Here is a 16,394-nt window from a genome sequence, read left to right as displayed (position 1 = left end):
CTCTCTCCTGGTATCTGAACCATAATGCTTCAAGAAGTGCGTATGTGGGAGAGGCAACATTCTGTCTTTTCTAGCAAGCCTAAAATTATCTCCTTTCTTTTGAAAAGAACCTTATTCATCCATTAGTTCCTTGCTCCATCTAGCTTCTAATCAGTGATACATCTCCTAGTTGTTTCTTCAATCAGGTTCTAATGTCTGGAAGGTGGGAGCTTGATGCTTAGACTTGCTTGCAGGGCTTGAATGATAGGCATAAGTGGGACTCTCCTTTGAGCAATCGAATGAGTAAATCATAAATCTAAGAGACTTTTGTGAATAGTTACTAATTTCATTTCTCAGAATTGACTTTGGACTTTGAACATAGCACTAAATAAGAGTCTGTTGCTGAATTAAGCAACTGTAGACTGAGGACAATTTTAGGACTGAGGCAGTTAAACACCAAGATTGGGTGTGGCCATGTGTGCCTTACATGCGTTAGCTCTAGTACAAGAGATGGACGCTTTGGCAGTAGCAGTAAGGGTGGTGAGACATGTAGCCAATGCAGACTTGGGTGACAGACTCCCAGCCTGGTAGGGGGACTCACAGGGCCCTCCTTTGACACTTTAACCACCTCATATAAAGTGAGTAGGAGTTTGCCAAGTGGAAAGTTTCAACTCCATTTTGTTAGCTCTGAGTATCTCTTGCTGTTTATGAAGCCCAGATTATGGAGTTGTCCCTTGGACATGCATTTTGCAAACTTCTTTGACATTAGCCACACTTCACCTTAACAGGATATTCCATGTATCATTACTTTGCAGGTCCAAGGGATTGAAAGATAGAATGTAACCCAGTCCTATAGGAGGAAAGACAATTTCTCAAATAGAAAGGTCGTCTCAGAACATTTGTAAAGGAAAATTTGGATCTACGTAGGTACATGAGTGATCTCACTTTTTATTAAAAAATGTGTTATTTCCTCTGATAAATTAAAGGTCTAGGCACTGGAAGTAGTATAGCAGTTAAGACACATGGTAGGGTTCCTCCCCAGCACCACATAGCTCCCCAAGCATTGGTCTGAGAATCTCTAGTGTGACCTGGGTATCTGCGACACCATGGATGGGATGGGCAGCACCTTGCTTTGAACCACCAACCCAGTTGGCTGAGAATTGACAGTGGGGCCCCGGGATCTTCTAAGCATCACTTGAGGAGGACCCCCCAAAATTAAAAATCTAATATTTAGTACAAAACTCAGAGTTGATTAATCATTTTGTATTAATTTATTTAATTTGGAAATACTGCTTACTACCTCCCAGGTTAACTGATATTTTAACCTTAATTGGGGTAGATAAACATGCAACTCAAACTTTGCTCTCTCCTTTCTTTATTTGGTAAATGTGAAATATGAAAATGTTACATAAAATATCAGATAAGAGAACAAAATCCTGGAACTAGAGTGCTAGTACAGTGGGTAGGGTGTTTGTCCTGTACACAACCAATTTCTGTTTAATCCCCAGCAACCCCATACGGTCCCCACAGCACTTTCAGGAGTGATTTCTGAGTGTAGAGCCTGGAGTAAGCCGTGAGCACATCTAAGTTGCCACCCCCCAAGAGAGATTGAGAGAGAGACAGAGAGAGAGAGAACAAAGTCCTAAGTTAATTAATAAGTCCATTAATTGTTGGGAGTGGGGGAAATGAGTGAGACAGCAACAATGCCACAGAGAATAAAACCGGTTTCTATACTAATATATATGATAATATATACATATGTTATCAAATGGCCTTACATTTCCATCAACTGATATGTATGCCTTCTCCATTAGCGTCTCGCAGTCTATTTTTTCCATGGGGTAAAAACCCCTCTCTTCTTTTTCTTAAATAAGCAAAGGGTCCGGATAAACTGAATTGTTCCCTATTTTCTGGCTCAAAGAAGAAAGAAATCAGAATCAAAATGTCACACCACCAAATGGCCAAAACCTGAATTCAAAACTAATTGATTAGAGGAGCAAATAGAATCAAGATGAAATATATGCAACCATTTATTGATCCAAACTGACGAGCAAAAATACAAATACATACCTCTTAACTCTCCCTCCCTACTCCTGCAGCTGCTTCACACATGCCACAGAGGACAAATTCTTTTCAGTTCTCCAGTGAAATCTGGCATGATTCTCATGAGTTTCCATTTGTGTTCACACAAGAAGTGTCTCAGTTCAGTAATTAAACTAATTCAGCATAGTATTAAAATCATCAGTTCCAGCGCCAAAGATAGTATAGAGGATATGACATTTGCCTTGCATACAGTGACCCTGGTTAAATCCCCAGCACCCCTCATAGTCCCCCACCCCAAACACTGCCAGGAAGTAGCACTCCTGAGCAAGCAAGCACACAAGCACATGCGCATGTACACACACACACACACACACACACACACACACACACACACACACTATTTACTCATTTGGAGTGTGTCCTTTCCTTTGGGCACAATATTTCTCTGGGTTGGAAACCAGCAGAGGGGAAAGGGAAGAGTCAAGGGCTGGTGTCTTCTTACTCAATAGCTCCTCCTCACTGCAGTGTCTGGCTCTTCCAGAAAAGGTCCTGAGAGGAAGAGAGGATGAGAAGAAAGAGGCTTGTGATCTGACTGTGCAAACTGCCTGGCCAGTCAGTGTCCATGAGTGTATCCTGGGTTTCTTGGTGATTCCCTCTAGGAACTTTGCAGTGGTGATGCCTGGGTCGGGGTCTTTCAAACAGTCTCAGGAGCTTGCCTCCCACTGCTTCCTGGCCCTGATGACATGCTGCACATTCTTGGCTCAGCCCTGCTCTTCTCCTCTGCTCTCTGTAAGACCTGAGTCTTTTCTCATAGTCCTGTGCTCCACAAAATCTATAGGGTCCATGCCAGGTGGTCTAAGTGGACCTCTTGAAGCCCTTCTTAGCTTAAGATGAAGGCAAATACCCCCATTCTCCCTGGCACTCTGGCATTCCAGCAAATCTCTTTAGAGGATTATTTTTCTCCTCCCCAAAGTCTTAAGCCTCCCCTCTTCCATCCTATCCTTTCTTTACATATTCTTGATTTATATCATGGACTCAAGATTGCAAAAGTGATTTTCAAAACCCTCCTTAGTGAATCCTTAGCCAAAGGTGCTTCCTGGTTTAGCCCCTCACTTCATAATGAGGACATTGTAAACTCTTTGGTTCTTCTTCCTCTGGGCCTCAGGCGGTCTAGAGAGACCCATTAACATTCTCTCATGGAAATCAACAGGCAAAAGAGCTTAACCTGAGGATGAGATGTACCAGGAATAAACATCAAATAGGAAAAGATAAACATCATCCTTCTGAACTGCTTTGAAGACTGAGTTCCCTCTGGCCCTCCCTTGTCCTCACAGGGACCAGCTGAGTGAGCTGTCGTACACCACAATGTGTATCCAGGAGAGTCTCCGACTGGCCCCTCCAGTCCCGTCTGTTTCCAGAGAACTCAGCAAGCCCATTACCTTCCCCGATGGACGCTCCTTGCCTGCAGGTCACTGCCTTCTCTTCTTAAGCATTTCCTAGAGATTTGGGAGTCTTGGGGCCACTGTATCCAACACCAGTGGGGTTCTCAACCCTTAGAGAAGGCAAAAGATCATCTGAAGGTCCATTCCCTTAAGGCAGGCACCTGTTAACATGTCAACAGCCATGCCCTGATCAAAGTTCAGAGACTTTCTTGAAGGTACAGACAATTCCCAAAGCCCCAATCTCTAGAATCCCAGTCCTGGGTTTCTTTCCCTGTGAGACATAGTTTCTAAGATGAGCTGATTTTAACACCCAGGTGAGACTTTATAGCAGGTCAGAATTAAGGTCTTCTTTTAGAAGGACACAATGTAGATGTTGACTCCATCACCCAAATATCAGCCTTAAGCATGGGCAGCACTTTGCAGTGTAGAGAAGACTTTCCAGTACATTCTCAAATTCTACCCATCCTTTTGAGATTTGCTCTTAGTGGAAACTTATACAGTACTTCAAAGTTTTAAAGCAATTTCAAATATTTTGTTGTAGCCAAAACCCCACTGGGACCCCCAAAGTGTAGAGCTAGAACTCTCATGAAGTCTGCACCTGGAGCCCAAGGCTCTTCAGAGCAGCCCTGGTTTAGGGAAGGGTAAGTGGATGGCAGAGTAGTCGCCTGAGACCCTCTTCATCTTCTGACTTTGATTTCCAGTAATTCTTGCCCCTGGAAACTAGCCAACAAGACCGCAAGTATCAAATATCAATAGTCTTCCACTTCCTTTGACTTTTTTTTTAGTTTACCAGAATTATCCCTGCCAACCAAAAATCCTTGAATTTTCCTATCTCTTTTTTTTAATTCCCTAACCACACAAATATTTGCAGCTACTCCCCACCTTTCACTGGAGCTACATGATAATGCTATCTTAAACACAATAATTCTAAGTTCTCGTCCTATGAAAGCTAGCTGTATATAGTGGATGTATTGTGTTGAATTAAGAGACGTCTAAGGAAGATAGTAGAAAAATGTAAGCATAGTGATGATTTTGACAGAGTGTCAATAGCTCCCTAATAAAAATCCCATGTGTTACCAAAAACATTGCTTTGAAAATTAAGATGCCCCTGCACCTTGTCTTCTTCAGCTATAGCACACTGAGCTGTGCCAGCTTATTTTCCTCAAGAAGAAATTTCTTGGGCCATGGAGATAAGCGGGCTGGAGCAATAGCACAGCGGAAAGGCGTTTGCCTTGCACGCAGCCAACATGGCCGACCCGAGTTCCATTCCTCCGCCCCTCTCGGAGAGCCCGGCAAGCTACCGAGAGTATCTGGCCCGCACGGCAGAGCCTGGCAAGCTCCCCATGACGTACTCGATATGCCAAACACAGTAACAAGTCTCATGATGGAGACGTTACTGGGCCCGCTCGAGCAAATCGATGAACAACGGGAGGACCGTGATGACTGTGATGGAGATAAGCAGAGGGCTAGTGTACATGCTTTGCATGCCAGCAACTTGAGTTTGATTCCCAGAACCACATGGTTCTCTAAGCAATGTACCATGAGTTGCCCCAAACACCACCAAGTATAGTATGACCCCAAATTTAAAAACAAATTTTAAATACCAAAAAAAAACCCACCAGAGCGAACAGTACTGTAACCATGAGACCCAAATTAGAATAATTAAATTGTGCCTATTAAAAAATAGGCAAAGGGGTGGGAGGGAACCTGGGTTCAGTGGAAAAGGGATGCTGATGCTGGTGGTAGGATTGCACTTACATAACTGTAACTCTATTAAGGACAGCTTTTTTAAATCACAGTGCCTAATTTAAAAAATTGAAAATTTTTTTAAATGAAAAAGAAGAAAATGCTTACTCAAGGGCCATGTAGAAGTAGCTCAAAATTTGCCTTTTTCTCATCCAGTCTCATTTTCTTCCTTTCTCAGGGATAACTGTGGTTCTCAGCATTTGGGGTCTTCACCACAATCCTTCCATCTGGGAGGATCCAAAGGTATGACTGTCTTCGATGTAAGTCCACCAGAGAATTGGTGCTGTGGAATTCTCTTTGCTACATCTGTGTGGAAAAGTCTAAACAGCTCGGTAAATTTCACAAAGCCAACAAAACTAAATCCTGTGACCAAAAGTGTGAAACCGTTCACTAAGCAAAAATTTTCTCTTCCCTTTACTTCTACTTCATCTTTGCCTTGATTGACCAAAGTAGCACAATGCCACACAGTCTGTTCTAAATTTTCACCATCTGTACTTCAGTCATTTATCTTGCAAGTTTTATCTAGAATTTACTTAGGTAGAGGCAGTAATGGCCTGTCAGTGTAGGCATTCAAGCAACTTAACCTCTCTTTTGCCAGATATAACAATCCATTCTGGCAAGAGACCAAGAGAAATAGTGCAGTGGCCTAGAACATCTGCTTTGCAAGTATATGGTCACAAATTTATATTTATGTCTCACATATGTCATGCACAATCCTAGCTTTGCTGTTTGAGCCTGGCAGCCCTAATCTCAGTGCTACAAGCAATTCTGGCTGCACGCAATCAGGTATGTGTGAGCACAGAGAGAGAGAGAGAGAGAGAGAGAGAGAGAGAGAGAGAGAGAGAGAGAGAGAGAGAGAGATACAACCCCCAGTGAATTACTGCAATTAAAGGGGGGAAAAAGTTGTATGAGAGCTAGCTCCAGGCAACCTGTGGTAAGCATGTCTGTGAGCACCCCAGCAACCCCCAGTGAGCACCATGTAGCTTTTATACCTCAACTGAGGGTACACCCCAGCAAGCATGTTGCAGGCTCTGCAGCCCAAGGAGTGCAAACTCAAGGAGCATCATGGCCAGGTGCAAAGCATAGCACCCTAATGTGCCACCCACAGCGAGCTAAAACTGTGCAAGCCCCATCAGCAGGTATGTGGGAATGCAACAACAACACTGAAAGGAAGAGGAAGAAGAGATCTTTTTCAAAGACATCTAAGGAAGGTAATAGAAAAATGTAAACATACGGATGATTTTGACAAAGATTTTGACGAGATGGAGGCTTCTTAAGGGAACTACATATAGAGGTCTAGGTAGGGTTTAGGATAAAGCAAAATAGTGCAGATAATTTCTGGTGTTTACCCATTGCTAGGACTGATGGGACATGGGGAAATACTCACAAAACAGGGAGATTACTGCTGGAAAGGTCATCCAAGAGGACTGTGGTCCTCAGTGGACCATGCAACCAACATGGCACAGCCTGGGATGAGGGGGCTCAGGAAATAAATTCCGCAAGTGCCCTCTCCCTCTCTCTAGATCTGCTGTCCATGCCGTTTATTGGCCAAACCCAATAGGAAGCTATGGAAGTCAGATTCTCTGCCCCTGGAGCAAGGCAGGGAAGGGACAGAGGATCTGAGAGGCAAAGAAGATGTGTGAACTCCTGAGTCAATTTTCTTGAAACTCTAGGCATGCAAAAGCTATCTGAATATTTCCCTTTATATAAGCTGCTAGGGTTTAAAATCTGTGACATGTAACAGGAGGTTGGGCAGCCTGTCTGTGTGTATTCTTACCTCCGAACCGAAAATGTTACTGCTATTATGGTGTTTCTCTGTGTATGTGTGTGTGTGCGCAGACACACACACACCCACACACACACACTTTTTCCTTACTTATTCTGGGGATAGATTCATCAATTAGATGCAAGACAGGATCTGCCTATGGGGAGTGGCTCAGGCCACTGTGCTAGTTATTTCCCACATGTGGCTATTGAACACTTGAAATGTGGCTTGTCTGAGTGAAGATATGCTGGAAATGCAAAATACATATTGGATTTCGAAGACCTAGCATTAAAAACAAGTTTCTCTAATAAGTGTTTGTATTGAATACATTAGAACTGGTAATAGTTTTTTATTAAATAAATTCTATTAAAATTAATTTTACCTCTTCAAATTGTTGCTATCAGAACACTTGAAAGTACTTATGGGGCTCACAGTAGATTTCTGTGGGTCAAGTTCCTAAGCAGAAACTTCAGAAATGTGTTAATGGTCTTTGGGGCATGGGGTTTCTCTCATTTCAGGTCTTTAACCCCTTGAGGTTCTCTCCGGAGAATTCTGATCAGAGACATTCCCACTCCTTCTTACCTTTCTCAGGGGGACCAAGGTGAGGACAAATTGAAACTGTTGATGTACCAAACAGATGTTCCCACTAGCCCCTTTGTTCTATAGATTCTCCCTGGATACCCTGTCTTACTTTTTTTTAACCGAGAACTGCTCTTTTTTTTTGGGGGGGGGGGGGAAATGGTCACTTGGCAGAGGGTGGTACTTGAAGGTGTTATGCATGAAATCACAGTATCTAAAATAATTTTTTTATTATTTGGGGGCCACACCCAACGGTGCTCAGGACTTAATCCTGGCTCTGTACTGACTCTTGAGCATCGCCAGGTGTGCTTCTCCTCCAAAAAAAATAAAATAATGAATGAGGGCGAGCACACGCGCACCGGTGAAAGTGGGGTCTGCACTACGGCAAGTGCACCTGCGGCGGGGCCTGGTCACGTCAGTTCTTGGTGGCGATGGCTGTCCTGGCCTCGGTTCCAAACCCTGGCCTCCAGGTCTGGCGCTGCCGGAGGCTCTCAGGTCCCCTCCCTGCCGCCTCCGCCGTTGCCCGGGGAAACCGGCAGCTGCGCTTCCTGTATTCTTTCCAAACAACCCAAGCTTAGGTCTTGGTGCCTCTTTAAGCACTGGAAGGTCCCATTAGTCTCACCAAAACTAATCACTCCTAATGTACCCTGATCTCAGAGCCACTCCCCCATGGAAACTGAGGATCAGAGGTTCAATGCAGCCCACCCAACACAGGAAAGACAGTTTTTTTCTCCTAAATTTCAACTTTAGTGAGGTATTGACCTGTAGAATTGTAATATACTTAATGAAAAATTGTGGTGATTTGAGATACAGTGATGCACACGCACTATCAAATGATTCCCCATATAATTAATTAATACCGGTGTTTACCTTTCTATCTTTTTTTTGCATGAGAAATTTTAAATTCTATTTTCATAACACTTATGCATGCTCCACGGCAGTGTTGCCAGCATGTTTTACATTAGGTTCATTAGGCAATGCAATTCTAAAAGAAACTACAACTGCCCCTTATTTGGGGAGGATGAGAACTTGGGCCTCCTGCTCATATCTTGAAGGACACAATTACACTCTACAGACACGAAATAACTCTATAGTTCAACAGTTTTATGGCATTTAGTGTAAAAATGCTGCTTTAGGGGCCAGAGCAATGGTATAGCAGAGAGAGCATTTACCCTACATTCAGACAACCTGGATTCAATTCCCAGCATTCCATATATTGTCCCCTGAGCCCATTAGGAGTGGTTCCTGAGCACAAAGCCAGGAGTAAGCCCTGAGCACTGCTGAGTGTGACCAAAAAAGAAAGAAAGAAAAGAAAATACTCCTCTACCATCCGCTGTGTTACTCTATGATCTCAAGAAGGGGAAGTCACCCCAGTTCTCAAGCCTCTCTCCCCTCCCCCACCCCACATCTGCAGGAGCTGCATCGGGCAGCACTTTGCCATGGTGACACTGAAGGTGGCTCTTGCCTTGATTCTGCTCCGCTTCAGATTGACTCCAGACCCCACCAGACCGCTTGTCGTCTTGCCCCAGATCATCCTCAAACCTCAAAATGGGATCCACTTGTACCTGCAGAAGCTTCCCAACTCTTAGAGGCCAAGATACGCTAATGATTGAATCTTTTTGTTGTTGCTTCAAAGTGAAGTTACATCGAATGAGAAGAATCAAGGTATGGGGGGATAAGGAGATGGGCGAAATCTCAATGGAGCAAACACTATCTCAGATAAGATCCAAGCTCACCTAAATCTATTCTGGAAAAGGTTAAGAGAGTTTCCAGATCTTAAAAGTTCTGTCTGAGAGGATCCTGGCTACTATTACTCCTACCGAGAATTTTTCCTAGGCCATATATTTTCTTTTGGGGCATATATAAACATATATATATACACATATGTGTATAGTGTATATATGTATATATTACCATATATATTAAGCATTGGACATGCAAGACATGTATAATACCTCTGAGTTACATTCCTGACCTTTTTTCTTTTTTTAAAAATAGTTTTCATGGGGCCAAAGAAATAGTACATGAATAAGGCATTTGCCTGGCACACAACTGACCTGAGTATGATCCCTGGCACCCCATATGGTCTCCTTATCATGCCAGAAGTGATCTCTAAGTGCAGAGTCAGGAGTAAACCCTGAGAACCACTGGATTGGCCCAAAATCCAAATTAATAGTAGTTTTCATTTTATATAAGTAATAGGTAAATATATGCTTACTATCAAAGAATTTTTAAAAAGCATGTAGAGGGCCAGAGAGACAGCTCAACAGTGTGGAGCACAAGCTGAACATGCAAGTCTGGATTCAATATCTGGCACCATATGGCTTCTTTAGCACTGAGAGCAACCCTGGAGCACAAAGCATGGTGATTGGGGCCAGAGAAATAATACAGTGGGTAAGGCACTTCCCTCACAGGTGGATGAATCAGGTTCAATCCCCAGCATCATCTATGGTCCCCCAAGCACCCTTGAGTATAGAACCATGAGTTACCCCTGAGCATAACTGGGTGTAGCCCCAAATTAACAAAAATACAGGAAGTAACTCCTGAGCACTGCAGGTTGTGACCCAGAACAAAAAGATAAATATACAAAGCCAGAGAGATAGTCCAACGGATAGTGCCTTGCATGCGGCTCAGTTGGTTCAATCCCCAGCACTACATATGTTCTCCTGAACGTCACCAGGAATAATCCCTGAGCACAGAGCCAACTGTATGCTCTGAGTAACTGCCTGATGTGGCCAAAAACCCCCCAATTTTTTATAAACTAATTAAATTTAAAAGTATGTGGAGTAAAAAAGTAAGTCTCACTTCACATAACTCATAGCTTTCTCTCCTGATTGATCTTGCTGTTTTTCCTAAAAACAGAAGTTTGATGTGTATTCTTTCAGACTTTCTCAAATGTACATATTCTTATAGGTATGTATTCTTATAGATATGTCACTTCATACTGTTCTTGCCTTATCACCTAATAAAGATACATCTGATTACTAACTGCGGCTTTACCATTCTCTAATATGTTATATGATATCACTTATTTATCACTTTTCTAGTATTTGACATCTAATTTGTTCTATACAAGGTACTTACTGGTCATTGTGTTTTTTCTTTTCCTCTGTGATCTGTATATCATCTTTTTATCCCTATGGAGTTTGTTGTCCTTTTTGTTGAAGAGGGTATGGGGGCAACCCATCTGGCAGTTCTCAGGGCCTACTCTTGGCTCTTCACTCAGGGTGAGACATGTGGGGTGCCAGGGATCAGACCCAGGTGGGCCACATGCAAGACAAATGCCCTACCAGCTGTACTATCACTCCTACCCTGTCTTTTTCTTATTGACTCACATGAGGATTTTTTGGTCAACTTTATTACAACTTTCATTTGTAATTTCTTCCATTCTGCTTTTTAAAAACTGTATGGTGTCTGTTGTCACGTCACCTTTACATTTTTAGAAACATGTGTGAACTTTGTTATAGAGTCTTACTTTTTTGTCCTGGATTTTTAAAAGACTTATTTAGTACATTATAAGATAATTGATATGTTTTCTGAGTGCTAAATCCTCTCATGAGCCTGAGCAAGAATGTCTCCATGATTTCCAGCTTCTGTACAGCACAGAAAGCAACAACAAAGTGAAAAGTCCACCTATAAATTGGGAGAAAACATTTACAAACTATCAGATAAAGGGTATATGCAAATTACATAAGGGATTCTTACAGTTCAATTGCAAAAAAGCAATCCCATTTTTTGTTGTCTTTGTTGCTGTTGTTTTTGGACCACACCTGGCAATGTTCAGGGATAACTCCTCCTCTGTGCTCAGAAATTATTCCTGGTGGAGCTCAGAGGACCATACAGGCTGCCAGGGATCAAAGTCAGGTCAGTTGCATATGAGGCCAGCACCCTACCTGATGTACTAGCACTCTAGCCTACAAACTAAATTTTAAACAGGCAAAGCAAAGATAGTAAGTGTTGGTGATCATGTGAACAAAATGAAATCCTTATCACTATTAGTGGAATTTTAATTGTTGAAACCCTATGAAAACACATAGGACCACCATATAGCCCAGCATTTACATTTATGCATTAAAAACCAAAGGAATTAAACTCATGAACTAAGGCACAGAGAGTATAGGAGTATAGGCATTTACCTTGCACGAAACTGACTCAGGTTCAATTCCTGAGCATTGTCAAGTGTGGTCAAACACACATACACACACACACACACTCACACACACGCATATAAACAGAGAGAGAAGACAAGAAGGAGGAGGAGGAGGAGGAGGAGAAGGAGGAGGAGGAGGAGGAGGAGGAGGAGGAGGAGGAGAAGAAGAAGAAGGAGAAGAAGAAGAAGAAGAAGAAGAAGAAGAGGAAGAAGAGGAAGAAGAGGAAGAAGAGGAAGAAGAGGAAGAAGAGGAAGAAGAGGAAGAAGAAGAAGAAGAAGAAGAAGAAGAAGAAGAAGAAGAGAAAGAAGGATGGAGAGAAAGATAAGTCAATAGCCTTGCTATATAATAACTTAGGAAACAAGAAAAGTAAATACAAAAAAATCCAAATTTAGTAGAAAAAAATGGCTAGAGGAATGAAAGATGAGAGAGACAATAGATAAAAATCAATGACTACAAAAAAAATCAACGACCACAAAATTACCACAGACTGGAAACTGAATTAACATATGGAAAAGTATGTCTTCCCACACCAGAGCGGAGTCCAGGTGACACGTTATGTTGAACACACAAGGACAGGGATATAGCACAGTGGTAGAACACAAACTGCCGTGCATGAAAACTTGGGGTGCTGGTTGGTTGGTTGGTTTAGCTAATTTTCAGACTATTCCTGGTGGTGCCCAGGGATTATTCTGTGCTCAGAAGGTATTCCTGGAGGTTCTCAGAGACCATGTGATGCCAGGGATGAAAACTGGGGTTCCCACAGGCTATACATTCACTCAGTCCCTTGAATTATCTCCCTAGCCTGAGGGCCTGATTACACACAGACTCACAGACTCACAGACACACACACACACACACACACACACACACTCCTGTAACCCATTAAATGCTGCTCCAAGCCTTCTTTTCTGGTCCCCCAACTGTTGCCTGAAGCAGCTTTTGACAATACCAACTAACCATCTCCCATGGCCAGAATAGTTGTCATTTACAGATCTAGCCATCAGAGCTGCCACATTAGTCAGTACTGCCTGTTGTCTTGGGTTCCCTGCCTCAGATTCCATAAATAAACCAGCTAGCTAAGACACAAATCCTGAAGATGGAGCTTTCTGCCATGGAGGTTGTTGTCTTCAAGAAACGAATATTAGTGCTGGAGAGATAGTATAAATGCATGCATTTGTTTAGCATGCAGCTGTGGCTGCAACCCTGGTTCAAATTTCAGCACCGCATTTGGCCCCCACAAATATATATATAAGGATATGGAAGGAGAAGCTGATAAAACACCAAGGCAGACATAGGCTGCCAAAACGCAGAAAAACAAAAATGATTGTCTGTACTTTTAATGCTCGTACGCTGGCATCTGCTGCATCCATTGAAGACCTTATGGTACAAGCACAAAAGATCAAGTACGACATCATTGGTCTGACCGAAACAAGAAGACATCAATCCCATCATGCTGTTTTCGACACTGGAGAAGAACTGTTCCTTGGAACATGTGATAAAAGAGGCGTTGGTGGTGTCGGTATCCTTGTCAACACAAACTTAGTCACAAGCATTGATTCATTTGAGTGCCTAACAACCCGAATCGGACGTTTACACTTGAATAAATGTGGCTCACTACCGGCAGTTTCTATCTTTGTTGTCTATGCACCAACATCCAGTTATGGTGAAAAAGAAACTGAGAAATTCTACATGGAGCTGGAGAAATTCTATAAAGAAGATCACACCTTCTACAAGATCATTGTCGGTGATTTTAATGCCAAGATAGGACCAAGAAGATCAGTCGATGAACTCCACATCGGAACCCATGGCCTGGAATGGAACGAACAGGGTGACAGACTGTCTGAGTTCATCATGTCAACCAAAACCTTCCATGGTAACTCACAATTCCAAAAGGCTGAATCTAAACGTTGGACATGGGAGTCTCCCGATGGATGGTTCCACAATGAAATAGACCACATCATATTCAATCGGAGGTTTTGCCTAACCGATGTTGCTGTTGTCCCAAAATTCCAAACGGGATCAGACCACCGTCTTCTTCGTGCAAAATTCTACCTCACAGATCGAGGAGAAAAGAATGCAAGGTTTAAGAAGAGGACTCCCAGAACAACCACCAACTGGGAACTCTTTGGCTCTGTTGCGGCAACATGGGAAGATGCCGTCATTGACAACATTGATGAGGAATACGATCGAATGATTCAGCACCTCCATGATTGTGCAAGGAATACCAAGAGAGAGATAACCACAAAAAACCGTCTTTCTTCGAACACTCTTGAACTTATTCGCCAACGTGGCTTGGCACGTGCCTCAGGCAACCACAAGCAAACGTCCGAACTGGCAAAACAGTGCAGAAAAGCCATCAAGGATGACCTCAAAAACAGGAGAGCAGCAGTACTGGTAGATGCAGCAGAAGCTGGGAAAAACATTCGTAATGCCCGCCTGTCCTTCACCAACTACAAAACCAAGATGACTGCCCTCCGACATCATGATGGATCTATCACATCTTCCAGAAGGACAATGGAGAAGATTATTCATGACTTCTACTCAGATCTCTTTAATAGCCACATCCACTTGCCCACATACCACATACCACATGATGGATATGTCGTTCCCAATGTTCTCCCTTCCGAAATCCAACATGCCATCTCGTCGGTAAAGAAACAAAAAGCACCTGGCCCAGACAAGATCAGACCTGAACACCTGAAGAACTTACCATCAGTACTCATCAATACATTGGCTCGACTCTTCACACGCTACCTGTCTGAATGCAAGGTTCCATCCCAATGGAAAACCAGCAAGACTGTACTACTATACAAGAAAGGAGACATCCATGACATTGGCAACTATCGCCCAATCTGCCTATTGTCTGTCATCTACAAACTATTCACTCGAGTCATCCTGAATAGGATTAGCAGAACACTAGATGAAGGACAACCATGTGAACAAGCTGGATTCCGAAAAGGATTCAGTACCATTGACCATATCCACACAATAACCAAGCTCATTGAGGTATCTCGGGAGTTCAAGATGCCGCTCTGTCTAACGTTCATTGATTTAAAGAAGGCCTTTGATTCTGTTGAGACAGAAGCGGTCATGGAAGCCCTAGCCAATCAGGGCGTACAAACTCAATACATCAGGATCCTTCGTGAGCTCTATTGCGGATTCACTACCAAGATCTCACCATTCTACAAAGATGTAATCATCCATATCAAGAGAGGGGTTCGGCAGGGTGATACCATTTCACCAAAACTCTTCAGTGCCACCCTCGAGAACATCATGCGACGACTAGAATGGGAAAACATGGGAGTGAAGATAGATGGTCGGCAACTACACCACCTCCGCTTTGCTGATGACATCGTTCTAATAACACCAAACATCAGCCAAGCGGCACAAATGCTGGCGGACTTTGACTGTGAGTGTGGAAAGGTAGGACTACAGCTGAATCTTACGAAGACAATGTTTATGAGAAACAGCCTTGTTCCTGACGCTCCATTCGCTCTCAACGGAACCACCATCTCCGAATGCAACAGTTATATATACCTAGGTCGAGAAATCAACATGATGAATGACCTGGCACCTGAGTTGCGCAGGAGGAAGAGAGCGGCTTGGAATGCCTTCAAGAGCATTGAAGAAATAACTAAAAGGACAAAGAACCTCCAGCTACGAGCACATCTCTTTGATTCCACTATTCTTCCTGCATTAACATATGCCTCAGAGACCTGGACCCTACGAAAACAGGATGAGAACGCTATTCGGGTCTCTCAAAGAGGAATCGAAAGAACTATGCTTGGAATATCACGATTCACTCAAATGAGAGTTAGAATCCGGAGTTCTGATCTTCGTCAACGCTCAAGAATCAGGGACGCTGTCTCATTTGCCAAGACATCAAAAATCAGATGGGCTGGACACGTAATGAGGTTTACAGACAACCGCTGGACTAGAGCCATTACTGATTGGATTCCACGAGACATCAAAAGATCACGTGGACGGCCACCTATAAGATGGTCAGACTTCTTCGTCAAGACCCTAAATGATCGGTTTGAGGCTCTACATGTTCCTAAAACGAACAGATACCATTGGGCTACGCTAGCACGCAACCGGGATGAATGGAGACGTTACTGGCACCCGCTCGAATAAATCGATGAATAACGGGGATTAAGTGATTAAGTGATATATTCTCCCATTGTTCATCAATTTGCTCAAGCGGGCCCAGTAACGTCTCCATTTTTTTTGAGACTTGTTGTTACTGTGTTTGGCATATTGAATACGCCACGGGTAGCTTGCCAGGCTTTGCCATGTGGGCAAGATACTCTCAGTAGCTTGCCAGGCTCTCCGAGGGGCGGACGAATTGAACCAGGCTCGGCCAGGCTGGTTGCACACAAGGCAAACGCCCTACAGCTGTGCTATCACTCCAGCCTACAAATATATATTTTATCGCTCCAGCCTACACACACACACACACACATATATATATATATATATATATATATATATATCTGCAAAAGGTGATGGAGGGCAGGCCAGTCCTAGGATCCAAATACCTTGCTTCTCTTGCCACGAGTGTGTATAGGGGAAGGTGGGGTACGGGTACCAAAGTTGGAACAGAGAAGGCCAGTATAACAATAATGGTTAGAAATGATCACTCTGGACAAGAACTGAGTGTTGAAAGAAAGTAAAGGGATATACATGATA

The 16,394-nt window shown here is 43.1% G+C and overlaps 1 protein-coding gene across 1 annotated transcript in view; it reads left to right on the top strand.

The window, feature by feature from the left end:
* Positions 1 to 9,396, top strand: part of LOC130031124 (cytochrome P450 4X1) — a 47,871-nt gene extending 38,475 nt beyond the window's left edge. Inside the window, exons 9-12 of the mRNA XM_056122402.1 lie at positions 3,357 to 3,490; positions 5,389 to 5,453; positions 7,494 to 7,576; positions 8,969 to 9,396. Coding sequence (XP_055978377.1) covers positions 3,357 to 3,490; positions 5,389 to 5,453; positions 7,494 to 7,576; positions 8,969 to 9,143 — 457 coding nt within the window. The 3' untranslated portion in view covers positions 9,144 to 9,396. The remainder of the gene's footprint in view (positions 1 to 3,356; positions 3,491 to 5,388; positions 5,454 to 7,493; positions 7,577 to 8,968) is intronic.
* Positions 9,397 to 16,394: the final 6,998 nt, after the last annotated feature.

This window comes from Sorex fumeus, unplaced genomic scaffold (genome assembly GCF_029834395.1).
Source record: "Sorex fumeus unplaced genomic scaffold, SorFum_2.1 ptg000045l, whole genome shotgun sequence".
Lineage (NCBI taxonomy): Eukaryota > Metazoa > Chordata > Mammalia > Eulipotyphla > Soricidae > Sorex > Sorex fumeus.
This window is presented reverse-complemented; position numbering and strand designations above follow the sequence as displayed.